General features: G+C 52.6%; 1 protein-coding gene across 2 annotated transcripts; it reads right to left on the bottom strand.

Annotated features, from left to right (window-relative positions):
• Positions 1–4,753: 4,753 nt before the first annotated feature.
• On the bottom strand, positions 4,754–14,029 carry LOC125526628. Of its 2 annotated transcripts, none has more exons than XM_048691285.1 (7): positions 13,866–14,029; positions 13,199–13,317; positions 13,019–13,101; positions 12,627–12,748; positions 5,826–5,990; positions 5,261–5,354; positions 4,754–5,181 (listed from the first exon to the last, which is right to left on the bottom strand). In XM_048691285.1, exons 1-7 carry the CDS (start codon positions 13,894–13,896, stop codon positions 4,974–4,976), a joined length of 822 nt encoding a protein of 273 aa, XP_048547242.1. In that variant the 5' UTR covers positions 13,897–14,029; the 3' UTR covers positions 4,754–4,973. The 2 variants fall into 2 exon arrangements, with proteins under 2 accessions (XP_048547242.1, XP_048547247.1); XM_048691290.1 differs by having other exon boundaries at positions 5,826–5,909.
• Positions 14,030–14,627: the final 598 nt, after the last annotated feature.

Genomic DNA, 14,627 nt, shown 5'->3' with positions numbered 1-14,627 from the left:
TCCAACCCCATAAACCATTTAAGCAAATTTACCTCCATTGACTTTTCTTCTTCTATTGATGTGCTTTATTCACTTCTCCACAACGAACATAAATGATCACACTTGTAGTTGTTTTTCCTAAGTTCCTAACTATATTATGATCATCTCTCCTTATGGCTTTAGGAAGAATTAGGAGAAATGGACATTTTAAGTAGACACTAACTTCATTACGATACTGTATATGGACATCTTAGTGAGGAATACCGGCCTTAGGTTACTGTATATAACTCATTCGAAGTAGTCGAAGTGAAAATACATACTCAGTTGTTGGGAAACTTAATCTTGCATAACTTTATTGTGTTCATGTTCCAAGTTCAAGCTCAGCCTTCACATAAATCTTGCATTCTCTATTTGTATGCCCTGTTGGAAGGCTAGCTGCAGAATCTTATATCATTCTTTTCTACCTTCCATAGGAACCACAAAGTATCCTGTCTAACATAAAGAGAGCACAGTCGCATGCCTCAAGTGAGGAAATAAAGAAGTGTACAAGAACCATTTATCAATCTAGTGATGAGTACGTAAATAGACCGGGAAGCTCACACAGTTTTGATTCTTCTATGCAAGGAGTGTCAGGAAGCCTGAGGTTAAACTTCCAGAAATAAAGTTACCGGCTCTCTTTTTTTGCATTGCAGGATTTACTCTCGCTGTTGTCTGTCCAGGGAAGCTCATCTTCTTGCATCCATGAAAAAGAGGCAATCATGTCCTTTTAAAGGCATGAAAAAACACTTGGAAGATGGGTGTGTAGTTGCACTGGCTGACAGCATCATCTGATCCTTCTCGTTCCGGGAACCAAGCCAAGTAGAGTGGAGATGGAGCTTCACCCCTATCCTATCAGACATTGACAGTACTTCTGTTCCAACATACTATTTAGTAGCTGGTATAATCTTCAATAGGAGTTGAAGTTGGGAGGACAAGTGATGAGAAAGAAGATAAATGGATATGGATTTCTTTCTATTCTTCCCTTGCAGCTGTTATTTGTGGCAAGAGGTCATACAAGGAATCACTGGTTCATTGTGAAAGTTGTCATGATCTGTATTGGAGAGATGAAAAACATTGCAGAATATGCCACTCTACTTCGGTTCCCATACCGCCCATAAAAAAATCAAAAACAAAATTTCTCCACTCTACTTGGAGCATCGATGTTATTTTCAAAACAAAATTCATCATGTTATTTTCAAGCGTATTTTGGAGCATCGATTTTGTTTTTTTGCCACATTTTTCGCGAATGTCATTTCATGATGAAATTTTGCAAGCTATGAAAACATTTGTCAATGCTTCACACAAATTTTTGTTGGAACTTTTTGAATTTGTTTTCTATTTTTTTGTGATTTTACCGAACAGCACTTTGGTGTACATAGGTGCATATATATGAATCTCCAGGCTCTTGATAAGTGCATGCTCGAGGTAGTAGAAAATGATTGTCCCCGGCGGCTAGGAGTAGAGAGACGAAGCGAATGCCACCGCCGCCATCATCCGGCTCAGAACTGCCAGAGATGCGGCGAGCAGGACCACAACGTCTCCGTGTCGCTTTTCTGGACTCCGGCATGGCAGCGCTCCGGGGCAAGGAACGCCTCCATGGACAGGAGGTATCCGGACGCCAAGACGCGCCGGTGACCTGCAACGACGAGTTGAAGGATCAAGGAGCAGTTCTTGCAGCCGCCCATGGAAGAACTTGTGTCTGTCTGATGGTCAGGAGCAAAGGATTACTGACCAAGGGGTCGCGGCCATGGATGATAATGCTCTCAAAGGTAACCTGCAGGTCACCGGCGCTTAGCAGCAGCCAGCAGCAGTGCCATCGATCCCATTGCTGTTGACACTTGACAATCAAGACAAGACTCAGCTCTGCTTCCTCTGCATCTCCTCTGCTTTCCTCGGCCCTGCTTCCTCTTCCTTTTCCGGTACGTGGCTACCACGCCACAGGATTATTATTATTATTTTCCTTTTTTTTTCTTTTTGGGTTTGGGTTTCCATCTCCCTTCCACCCGTCTCCGCGGGTTTTTTTACTGTGGTCAACCGGTTTATTTGGTGGCCTACTCAACTCACGCATGCAACTGATCGACCGTAGTCCCCGCCACCGCCACCGCCGCCTGGGAGTGGGATGGATGCCTGCCTGACGCCTCCAACCGCCACCCAGGTCCCCCGCCGCCGGCGACTGGAGACCGGCAGCGTCGCGCAAGGCAAGGTCTTCCACCCTGCTCCGCCGTCGAGGTGGGGTGGTGTGGTCGACACATATGTGGCAGGCAGCGAGCTGTAGCGGCGGGGGGCGGTGGTGCTTCTCTCTCCGGCAACGCGGGCATGGCCATCGCGCAGACCATCCTCACCCAGAACCTGGCCGACGAGATCGCCCTCGACCCGCAGCACGCCGCCGCATTCCTCCCCCGCGTCCGCATCGTCTCCGGCACCAAGAACTCGGACCTCGTCGGCGCCAGCCGCCAGGCAGATCCCGGGGGAGACAAGGCTCAACCTGCTGCAGAGGAACGTGGCCCTGTAGAGGAAGATCGTGCCGCCCGTGGCCGAGCACTCCCCGGACGCGCTGCTGCTCGTCGCCGTCGACGTCCTCACCTACGTCGCCTGGAAGCTCTCGGGCTTCCCGGCCAGCCGCGTCATCGGCTCCGGCACCAACCTCGACTCCTCCAGGCCGGTTCAGGTTCCTCGTCGCCGAGCACCTGGACGTGACGTGAGCGCGCAGGACGTGCAGGTATGTAACCAACTGCATGCTATGCTACACCACGCCGGATGAATGAAGAGATGGCCGAGGCGACATGTGTTTTGCATTGTGTGTGCATGCTCGATCCAAAGGAGCTTGGCTCCTCTCTCCACACGACCGCCGGCCGCCATCGCAGCCGGCCCCGACAACCACGAATCCGTCCGGCTCCGGCACCCGGGACACCGATCGATGAACGACGGCGCTGGATGAAGGGAAGCACCGCCAAGGCCCAAGGCAAGCGGCAGGGCTCGGGGTGGACTGAATCGAGGCAGAGGGAGAGGATACGTTTAGATGTTGCATTGCATGAGTTGGTTGCTGAGTCGGCGTCCAGTCAGTCTTGACTTTGGTCAAAACCGGTTGACCCCAGCCCAAAAACGAGACCAGGGTGGTCTTTTAAACTTTATGGCAAGTTGAGGTTTCAAAAATGAGGATTGTAAATTAAATCGAGTGGTTAATCCAGAGTTGAAATGTGGATTTTTCTAATTTCGTATTCTTCTTGTAACTGCGTTATCAGATGGACAAGGATGTACTGGCGAAGGAGCTCATAGAGATGTTTACTACTGAAGAAGTGCCCTTGTTTGGGTCAAATCCAGCCCCTGACTGCGAAAGTACTCTTCTAGTCCCGAGCTCAAATGAGTTTGTGTGAACATTAAAATAAAAAATATATTAGAAAAACATTTTAAATTATTTAGTGACAAACATTAACAAAAAATTAGGTGCTTGCGAAATTTCAGCGTGAAACGACATTTTTAGAAGCCGTGGCAAAAAAAACACCGATCTAAAATGCTTTTGAAAATAACATTTTTGAAGCATCGATTTTGTTTTTTATCCATGGCTTCTACAAATGCCATTTCATGGTTAAATTTTGTAAGCGTTGAAAACTTTTGTCAGTAAAAAATTCAGAATTTTTTGAATTTATTTCTTTTTTTTTGGATTTTACTGTTCACCCGAGCTCATCTGAGCTCGGGCACTGACTGGACCAACTTTCATGCGCGGGCCGGCTTGTGAATGGTCCTCACTAATAGCGCACCATTCGTTAGGTGGTGGCACTTGCGAAAGTAAATAACCTGACTGGGCCAACTCTCTGTTTCTTCACACTAGTATAATAATAACCACAGCAAAACATTGTTATACTTGACTTGGTTTTTTGCATTGGGTTTCTGACCTGAGTAGCAGACTCTGTTTCTCTGGTCAGGCGGTGCATGTAATGTAGCTGGCCAGCCCCTCCTCCCATACGGCACAATGAGTAGTCAATGTCAGGCCCTGGGATGGATCAGGCACTATGAAGAAGAAGAGAAGCTATCATCAAGATGGCTTGTGAATGGCCACAAGTCGACTCCAGACAATCAATCCTGTGCCAAGCCTTCCCGCTGTAAGGTACTCCTTCCGTTTAGAATTACTTGTCTCGGAAATGGATGTATCTACAACTAAAATACGTCTAGATACATTCATTTCTGCGACAAGTAACTCCGAATGGAGAGAATATGATATGAAGATTGTACTTACAAAACCCAAATGCCATCCCGGCCGGTTTACCACGAGTCTTTGTTATCACTAACATCATCATTTGTCTACATTATCCTGGGCTGATCACAGCTAAACCCCCATAGGAAGAGGTGTATGACCATGTGTATCTATCAGTTGTAGCGTATGTATGAGCCTTTGCAAGACCATTCGCCCCGCAATGAGCTGCTCGATGACGAGTGCTCATGGTGGGTTTCTCAGTGGTGCTTTGAACTCGCCTCCCCTTTCTAGTTTCCTTGCAATGTACTCCCTCCGTTCCTAAATACTTGTCTTTCTAGGCATTTCAACAAGTGACTACATACGGAGCAAAATGAGTGAATCTACACTCTAAAATATGTCTACATACATCCGTATGTAGTAGTTATTTGAAATGTCTAGAAAGACAAATATTTAGGAACGGAGGGAGTAGTTGGTACTTGGGTCTGTGGATATCTGAACTATGTATTTCCGTTATGCTTTTAATGGAAAGGGGTTGAGGCCCGGTTAAAAAAAAAGTAATTTTGCGATATTGCCCAATTCACACATTTCCTACTTTTAGAAATGATAACTAGTCTGAGCTTCTTTCTGCGTTCAGAAAATGTAAGATGAAGAAATCTTACTGAAATTAGTGCAGCACAGCACAACGACTATACACAGGCCTTTTGTCATCCTGTAATGTAACAAGTAAATGGTACATCAATCAAGCCCCACAATGGTCAGATGATCACAATTTCGGACGTAAGGATGATGATTTTCGAGGACGGGGCTTGATGAAATCCAGTACGAGTGATGTCAGCTCTTGCTCGTGGCCTGTGTACCGATGGTTGGCTCCCACGACTATATGCAAGTCATGGTTTGGGATGTTCGCAGCAAACATCAGGGCGTCTCTCGCTGGGACCGTTTCATCTTCAGAGCCATGAACCGTGAGAACCCTGCAGATCGGTACATATTTTTCTCAATGATTGAATTGTTCATGTGAGTAGGTTCAGGTGCAAGAGAGCAGCTTAGAACCTGCAGTCTTTGCTTATGGAGCGGCTCGAAAGCAGGGTATCAGTGCTCAGGCGATCTCGCAGGCTTTCTTCTGTCACCCGGTACTCAAACTTCCCTGCACAAAGGCATAGCAACGTTAATATTGCAATAAGGTAAGTAAGCATAACACTGGGGCTCTCATTTTCAAAATAAATCTTTCAGTTACAATATTTGCAGGTTCAGTCTTGTGGATATAAGCAGAGAAACAAAAATAACTATGCCACCTATGGTTGACATAAGGATGATGAAGCTTACAAATAACTGACTAAGCTATACAATTCAATGGATTCTCATGTATTGTAAGTCATCCCATAACACATGTCATAACCTGATCTTGTTAACTGGTTTCACCAGATAAACTGAAAAGGCTTGTGATATACACTACCAGAATCAGCACAAAACTATTTTACTTGGAAAACTCGGGAAAAGTTTGTTTGATTCATAAACATGTGATAGGCTTCAGATCTGTAGTATTTTATCAAAATTGTGAGGCTTATTTTTTAGTACTTAACAAGATAATGACATGTCAAATGTAGCAAACTTACACCTTTTTTATTTCTGACGTCTATGTATCCATCTTTCTTTATCCTCTGCAGGAAATTCTTCCCCAGCCGCCCTTCCATACCTTGCTCTAAAGCAAAGCGGCCAGAAATATTCACAATGACGGTAACATCATGGTACATGGAAGCATATAAAAGCACAGCATTTCCTCCTAAAAGCAAGAAACAGAAGCGGTGAAATATAGCAGTATACTGTATAAAGTAACATAAATGTAAAGCATAGGAGGCAGGTACATTTACACGACAAAGCAAGGAGATCAGGATATAATGCATGGCACATGTAAATATTCTGTGATTACATTCAGTTATACATGAATACATTGAAGAGGTCCTTCCAGAACGCAGCAAAGAGCAAACACAGAAGCAGTACACCAATTATGAGTTCCTACCGCCTATTTATGTCGACTATGCATTCTAGTGCAGCTAGCGCTTGTGCGCGATATGTGCACACAGGACCATTCCAATTTATATGACTTCCTTCTATAATTTTCCTAAGGGAGTGGAAAAAGAGTTGATCTACTTTATGAAGAGGCTTTTATGGCAGGAAGATCTTGGGTCCAGAAAACATCATTTGGTAAACTGGAAAACTATTTGTTTATCAAAGGATATGGGAGGGCTGTGTGTTCTTAAATTGTAATTAATGTACATTAGACTTCTGGTTAATTGGCTTTGGAAGCTGGAACATGAGGGTGGTGTGTGGCAGGGCTTACTGCAGAAAAAGTATCTCGGTAATCAAACTCTGTCGCAGGCCAAGAAAAAACCAGGACAATCTCAGTTCTGGGGCTCTGATGGATATTAAGGGTACAAGGAAAGTTGGGAATGGGCTATCTGATGAGCTGCTGGTAGGACTAGGGTTCCTACCAGGCCTCCGGCGCAGATTGTATGGGCAAGGAGGAGGGGGACGAGGGCTGGAGCGGGCGCGCCGGCGGACAGGCGCCGTCGTGGCTAGGGTTGGAGGCGGCGGCGGCTAGTGTTCCAGCTCCTCAAGGAGCCGGGCAACAGAAGATTATAATATCTTTATTGCTTGATCTCAACGGTGTCTTACACCTAGTATTTATAACTTTAGCCTAAGATAACCTGCCTAAGATAACTTGCCTAAGATAACTTGTGGGCCAAGCCCCTAATACTAATGCCCGGTGGGCCTCTTCCTAGTATAGACCAAACCGGTCATAACATCTCTCCCCGCCTGCGCAAACAGCTCGTCCTCGAGCTGAAAGTCTGGATAGTGTTTTGGCGAAAATCCTCCCGCTGCTCCCAAGTAGCCTCCTCCTCCGGAAGGCCCGCCCACTGAACGAGGACGAACCAGACGCCACGACGGAGCTGTGCCTGCAACACCTTTGCCGGCTCTGGAAGAATGCGACCATCGGCGGTTGGCGGAAGCGCCGGAGGAGCCGCCGGTGGCTCGCCACGGAAAGGCTTGAGCAGCCCCACATGGAAGACGTCGTGGATGCGAGCGCGGGCTGGAAGCTGAAGACGATAGGCCACCTTCTCAATGCGCTCCAAGATAGGGAAGGGCCCGGCGTAGCGAGGCCCGAGCTTGCGCTTGGCGCGCGGGTCAAGTGACTGCGTAGAGCGGTGGAGAAGACGCAGCCACACCCAATCACCCACCGCGAACTCCGCCTCGCGATGATGATCGTCGTAGTAATGCTTGGCCAGCTGCTGGGCCTGAAGGAGACGCTGACGGACCTCAGCAAGCATCTCGTCACGGGTGCGGATAAGGTCACCCGCAACCGCTGTCCGAGCCGTCTCCGGGTCCACCGGTAGTATAGGCGGGGGTGGTCGACCATAGACCACCTCAAACGGCGTAGCGCGTAGGGCGGAGTGATAGGAGGTGTTGTAGCAGTACTCCGCCCAAGAGAGCCAGTCCACCCAAGCGCGAGGCCGATCACCTGTCACACAACGCAAATACATGGCAATGACCTTGTTAACCACCTCGGACTGACCGTCTGTCTGAGGATGGAACGCCGTACTCAGGCGGAGCTAGACACCCGCCATCCTGAAGAGGTCGCGCCAGACATGGCCCGTGAATACTGGGTCCCGATCACTGACGATCGAAGCAGGGAACCCGTGTAGGCGAACAATGCCGTCGAAGAAGGCCCGGGCCACGGACGCTGTCGTGTACGGATGGTCGAGCGCGATGAAGTGGGCGTACTTGGAGAAGCGGTCGACCACCGTGAGGATGACCGACTTGACGTCCACCTTGGGGAGGCCCTCGATGAAGTCCATGGAGATATCCGCCCAGACCTGAGACGGCACCTCCAAGGGCTGAAGTAACCCAGCCGGCCGCAGGGTCTCCGTCTTGTTGCGCTGGCATGTCTGACAAGACCGAACCCAGTCGCGGACCAGGGCGCGATCGCCAGGGATGTAGAAGTCGGCGCGAAGACGATGGAGGGTTTTCTGCACACCCTCATGACCTGCCGAGTGGGCGAGCTGTAACACCTGGTGACAGAGATCATCATGTGCCGGAACAAAGATCCGGCGCCCATGGAGAAGCAGTCCGTCCGAGAAGCGCCAAGGCTCCTCCAGGTCGCCGGCCGTGAGCTGCTGCCGAAGAAGGACGGCGTCGTCGGCTGTCGCAGTTGCGCGGCGGATGTCGGCGAAGAGACCGAACGTCGGCCCGGAGCGGATGCACAGGACCGCCCTGGCGGACTCGTCGACGGAGGTAGCGATGTCGGAGTCGCGACGGGACAGTGCGTCGGCCACGGTGTTAAGGCGACCCGGCCGATACTCGACGGAGAAGTCGAAGCCAAAGAGCTTGCTGATCCACTGGTGCTGTGGCACGGTCGACGGTCGTTGGTCCAGCAAGAACTTCAGGCTGTAGTGGTCCGTGCGAATGTGGAAGGACCGTCCCCACAAGTACGGCCGCCAATGAGAGCAGCCTGCACAAGGCCAATGAGCTCCCGCTCGTATGCCGCCAGCTTGAGATGGCGAGGAGCGAAAGGCCGGCTGAAGAAGGCGAGGGGTCCATCGCCCTGATGAAGCACGACGCCGAAACCAGCGCCCGAGGCGTCACAGTCCACCACGAATAGGCGGTCGAAGTCAGGCATCTGGAGGACGGGGCCCGTCGTGAGGGCCCCCTTGAGGGCCTCCAACGCCGTCGTCGCCTCGTCGTCCCAAGCGAAAGCGTCGCGGCGAAGCAACCGCGTGAGGGGCGCCGTGATGAGCCCGAAGTCCCGGATAAATTTCCGGTAGTAGCCGGCGAGGCCGAGGAACCCGCGGAGAGCCCGCGGCGAGCGAGGTGTCGGCCATGCGGAGACGGCCGCCACCTTGTCGGCGTCCATAGCCACCCCGTCGGCAGAGATGACATGGCCGAGGTAGGCGACGGTAGGTGTCCCGAACGAGCACTTCGAGCGCTTAAGGTGGAGGTGGTGCGCCCGAAGCTCGTTGAAGACGATGGCGACGTGCTAGAGGTGCTCGGCCCAGGTGGCGCTGTAGATAAGAATGGCATCAAAGAAAACAAGCACAAACCGTCGTAAGTAGGGCCGGAGGACGTCGTTCATCAGGGCATGGAAAGTCGCTGGGGCGTTGGCGAGGCCGAAGGGCATGACCAAGAACTCGAAGTGGCCATGGTGGGTGCGAAACGCCGTCTTGGCGATGTCGTCAGGATGCATACGCACCTGATGATAGCCCGACCGGAGATCGAGCTTGGTGAAGAAGCGCGCCCCATGGAGCTCATCCAAGAGCTCGTCGACCACCGGTATAGGGAACTTGTCCTTGAGCGTGAGCGCGTACAGGGCGCGGTAGTCGATGCAGAAACGCCAAGTGCCGTCCGACTTGCGGACGAGCAGCACCGGGGCGGTGAAGGGTGACGTGGAGATCCGGATGACGCCCGCGGCAAGCATAAGGGCACACTGGCGCTCCAACTCATCCTTCTGCAGCTGAGGGTAGCGGTAGGGCCGAACCACCACGGGAGGGGTACCCGGCATGAGGTGAATATGATGGTCGTACACCCGGGCGGGCGGAAGACCCCGTGGCTCGTCGAAGAGGTCGCTGTGCTGCTGCAGAAGGGAATCTAGCAGGGGTTGCTCGGCCTCTGAGGACGCGGCGACCAGCTGGAGATGTGGCACGGCCGGCGCAGCGCCCCCAAGGCCGTCCCACCGGATGCGGCGGCCTAGCCGCCAGAACGTCATTGTGAGCGCGTCAAAGTCCCATAGGATGGGACCAAGGGTCCGGAGAAAATCCACCCCGAGGATGAAGTCGAAGCAGCCGAGGTCGATCCCTCCACAGGTAATGGAGAAGTGTTCGCCACCAATGGAGATGGGAACGTCGCGGGCGAGCCCATGACACCGGAGGCGATCGCCGTTCGCCACCGTGATCCGCAGGCGCTCCCCGCCCGTCATCGGAAGGGCTAGCCGACGCATGGTCGCCTCGGGCAAGAAGTTATGGGTGGAGCCAGTATCCAGCAAGGCCACCAGCCGCTCGCCATGGATCGTCACCGGCAGCAGCATGGTCCGCTCGCCACGGATGCCGGCGAGGGCGTGGAGGGAGACGACGCACGCCGTCGTCGTGGGATCCGCGGGCCTGTCCGCGGCCGCCTCGGGTGGTGGTGTCGCGTCGGTCGAGTCGTCCGCCTCGGTGTAGTCGACCGTCTCCAAGTAAAATAGGCGGGGGCAGACATGGGTCGGTGTGTAGGGCTCATCGCAGTTGAAGCAGAGTCCCTGACGGCGACGCTCTTGCTGTTCGGCCGGTGACAACCGACGGAAAGTCCGTGTGGTGGCCGGGGGCGCGGCCGTCGCGGCTGGAGGAGGCCGGCCCGGTGCTGGAGGAGTCGGCGCTGGTCGACTGGGCTGGCGGCCGCCCCGTCCGGGCTGTTGCTGCAGTGCCTGGGCCCGCTGCTCGAAAGCCCGGGCGTAGTACATGGCCGTCTGGAGGTCGGGGGGATCCCGGAGCTCGACGTCCACGCGAATATGGTCCGGCAGACCACCCACAAATAACTCGGCGCGCTGAATCTCGGAGACGCTCGGCGCGTGGCACGCCAGGGCCTGGAAGCGGTCGGCATAGTCCTGAACCGTGGATGTGAACTGTAAACGGCCGAGGGCCGCCAGGCGGCTCCCGCGGATAGGAGGCCCGAACCGGAGAAGACAGAGCTCCCGGAAGCGCTCCCATGGTGGCATGCCGCCCTCGTCCTGCTCGAGGGCGTAGTACCAGGTCTGTGCCGCGCCGCGGAGATGATAGGACGCGAGCCAGGTACGATCCGAAGCGAGCGTCCGCTGCCCGTGAAAGAACTGCTCGCACTGGTTGAGCCAGTTGAGAGGGTCCTCCGTGCCCTCATAGGTGGCGAAGTCCGGTTTGGCGAAGCGAGGGGGTGTCGGACCACCGTGCCCGAGGGCTGCTGCAGTCGGCGGCGGCGAGTGTGCCGGGTCGGGGATCTCCGGGGCGTAGGTCGCCGAGCCGGAGGGACGGTCAAACCGGAGGGAAGGCGTTGGGTGCTCCGGCGCCGTGGTATACACCGGGCCCGGAGACGAGCCGGCCGCCCATGCGGGAATTGGCGATGGCGATGGCGGAAACTGCACCTGGTGCATGGGCCGGCCAGTGGGCCGGGGCGCGGGTGGTGATGTTGTCGACGGTGGCGGCGCCTGGTGGAGCTGCGGCGCCGCAGCCAGAGTCGAAGTAGCCGGCGGGGGCGCCTGGAGAAGCTGCTGGGAAGGGTCCCCCAGCGGTGCGGTGGCGGCTGGCCACGCGGGCCAAGGGTTCCCCGCGGCCGGGTAGTGCTGCAGCAGCAGCGGCGGCGGGGGCGGCCCTCCGTAGGGCGACTGGAAGGCCGGGGCGGGCCACTGGAGCGGCGGCGGCCCGTAGGCGGTGGTGGCGGCGCTCGGCGGCGGGGGGTGGTTCCCGGCGAGATAGAGACTGATGCCCTTGACCGCCTGGACGAGCTCCCGAAGGGTGCCCGAGACCTCCTCGGGCGAGAGGATGGGGGACGGCTCCGCCGCGGTGGCGGTCGGCGCTGTCGGGGTGGCAGTCCCGGACGTGAGCGCCGGCATGGACGCAGACGGGGCTGGCGGCAGCGTAGGTGAGGCGGTGGTGTTTGGCAGCGGAGGCGGTGATGGAGGAAGCGACATGATCGGGCTGGTGTCTCTGAATACCAAATTGGTAGGACTAGGGTTCCTACCAGGCCTCCGGCGCAGATTGTATGGGCAAGGAGGAGGGGGACGAGGGCTGGAGCGGGCGCGCCGGCGGACAGGCGCCGTCGCGGCTAGGGTTGGAGGCGGCTTGGAGGCGGCGGCTAGGGTTCCGGCTCCTCAAGGAGCCGGGCAACAGAAGATTATAATATCTTAATTGCTTGATCTCAACGGTGTCTTACAACTAGTATTTATAACTTTAGCCTAAGATAACTTGCCTAAGATAACTTGTGAGCCAAGCCCCTAAGGGCATGTCCAATGCGGACGCTTAGCATGGGCGCCAGGGTACTATTCCCGGCCAATTAGCGGTTAATTGACAGAATCCCAGTGTCTGGTGAGGCGTCGACGCAAAACTCTGCGTCGGGCGCTAGAGCCTTTTCCTTCCCGCAGCAAGCGCCCAAACCCTTTAAATTAGCCTGTGTATTAGCATCGGCCGTTGTAAGGCTAGGCGCTTAGTCACCCATTTAATTATTTGATATTTATTTTATTCTCTGCTAGCGCCCGTACAAGCGTCGACCATTGTAGATGCCCTAATACTAATGCCCGGTGGGCCTCTTCCTAGTATAGACCAAACCGGTCATAACAGCTGCATAACAATGTTATTTTCCCTTCCAGTATGTAATCAGGATGCAATCCCTTCAATAAAAAAAATCACCAAAGATTATCTACCTTTGCTATGCCCAACAAGGGCAATTATGTCATACTTCTGTTCTGAGAAATAAGATACTACAGAGCGCAAGTCATCTGCCTCTTTTCGGTAGTTCCCATATTGGAATAGACCCTCACTTTCCCTGCGAGAGAGATAACAAACCCCTAATTCAACAACAGTAGGCAAATCAAATGTGGCAGTCAGCAAGGAAGTACTCAAAGAACATTGTATTATTAATAAAAAATATTAGTGGGGGAAACTGTGGCTCTTGCTACAGCTAAATTGCATGAAAAATTCTATTCCTAATTCCTAATTCAGAAACATTTTAATTCAACAGCAAAAGTGGAAGTCTGCATGATGAGTGGTATGAAGCTATGCCATGACCACCACAATTTTGTTAGAAGCAGCTTACCCATTTCCAGCAAAATCAAACCGAAAAGCATTAACTCCAACACTTGCTAGTGCAGCGGCAAGGTCGACCAAGATACTGTCGTCCTGGAAGCGATTACAGAGTAAGATGGCCATACAAAGATTGAGAACAAAAATAGTGAAGGTTCTTGGATAAATGGACATATGGGTGGTACAGACTTGCCTTTGTAGCTCTGAATCCATGACAAAGTATCACAAGTTCCTTCGAACATGCTTCATGTAATAAACCAACAAGCTTCTCCCCAAGTTTGTTCGAAATTAGTACTCTTTGTCCACAAGCCACTGAAGCCCATAAATTCAGATCAAGTGTCATAAAGTATTAATTTATGTCTTTGCAATGAAATGAGTAAGGCAAGAAGATGCATATGATCCATATCATGATTGTCAGTAGATAATCCGCAAATTTCTGTTGCAAACTTACAGGTGACCAACTTCGACACAAATGTTCAACTGAGTGAACTATAGATAGACAAGCTAATGCCTGACAACAGCTCTCCACAAAATTATAGAACCTGATGGTCAGACTAAATCCACTGCACCACAACCTGACATTTTCTTGAGGAGATCCAACTAAGTACTAACCCGGAGACCTGGCTAAATCACCATATAAACGTTTGGGTGCAAGCGAAGATAGCAATCCGAAATGCTAGAATTAATCATGTAGACTCCGAATTTTGTACTGAGCGTGTGGAATTTTCCGATCTCATGCTGCATCATCCCGGTCGAAAGAAACCTAGCTGCTGGAGACCAGCACAGGAAGGATCCGCCCAAAACTCTATTCAAAGCGAGCGGGGCCGGGGGCGGGGGGCTGCGGACGGCGGACGGCGTACCTGGGGACTGCGGCGATTTCTCCGGCGGCATGGACAGGCAGGGGGGCCGGGCGCCGGCGAGACGCTAGACCGGAGTCGAGCTGGACACTGAGCTTCCGAGCCTTTTTTTTTTTGAGCCAACTGAGCTTCCGAGCCTGCTTTTTTGACTGCATTTTTTTTTTGACTGCAAGCTTCCGAGCCTGCTTGCCTCACGCCGTGGGGTGCCGCGGTGGGCTTTCAGTACGCCTCCTTATTTATTTATTTTTGAAACCAATAGGGCTTCCTTAGCTTGCACACGGCCCAGTTTTCATCTGAACGGGGGGTACGAACCCCTAAAAGAAACTTTGAATGGAGTACGAACCCCTAAAAAAACTCTGAACGGGGCGTGCTAAGAGATCCGCCGCCTTAAGAGCCATCGGTTCTTCTTTTCTAATTTCATGCAACAATATTCTTGGGTTTCCCTAACAAAGATTCCTTTAGGTCACGAACCGCGGTATGCCTGACAACTCTCTGGCTTCATCTTGCGCTTGTGTGTTCAACGGATTATCTGATCGGATTTTTTATGATTTTATTAGGGAAAATGATGGATTTCGATGTTTCGTCGGACGAGGAGTATCGATCGATGAAGCTTGATCAAATGATTCAAGGATTCCGATGTTTCGTCGGCGTAGGTCAGACGTCGACGCTGGCCCCTCTAGGCCGGGGCATAGCTTCGACAGGCGGCCTGCACAATCCACGCCTCCCTTATGTCGTTCCCTGGCCCTACCGACTGTTGCTCCCCCT

Source organism: Triticum urartu, chromosome 1 (genome assembly GCF_003073215.2).
Source record: "Triticum urartu cultivar G1812 chromosome 1, Tu2.1, whole genome shotgun sequence".
Classification (NCBI taxonomy): domain Eukaryota; kingdom Viridiplantae; phylum Streptophyta; class Magnoliopsida; order Poales; family Poaceae; genus Triticum; species Triticum urartu.
Note: the sequence above shows the minus strand (reverse complement) of the source record. Positions and strands in the feature narration are given on the sequence as shown.

What these genes read in the sequence shown, in the direction of transcription:
- LOC125526628 (XM_048691285.1), bottom strand. Translation starts at nt 13,896, where the DNA reads ATGCCGCCGGAGAAATCGCCGCAGTCCCCAG. An exon ending in GAAATCGCCGCAGTCCCCAG is followed by an intron (nt 13,318 to 13,865) that starts GTACGCCGTCCG and finishes TATGGGCTTCAG; the next exon opens with TGGCTTGTGGACAAAGAGTA. An exon ending in AGACGTCAGAAATAAAAAAG is followed by an intron (nt 5,355 to 5,825) that starts GTGTAAGTTTGC and finishes GCCTTTGTGCAG; the next exon opens with GGAAGTTTGAGTACCGGGTG.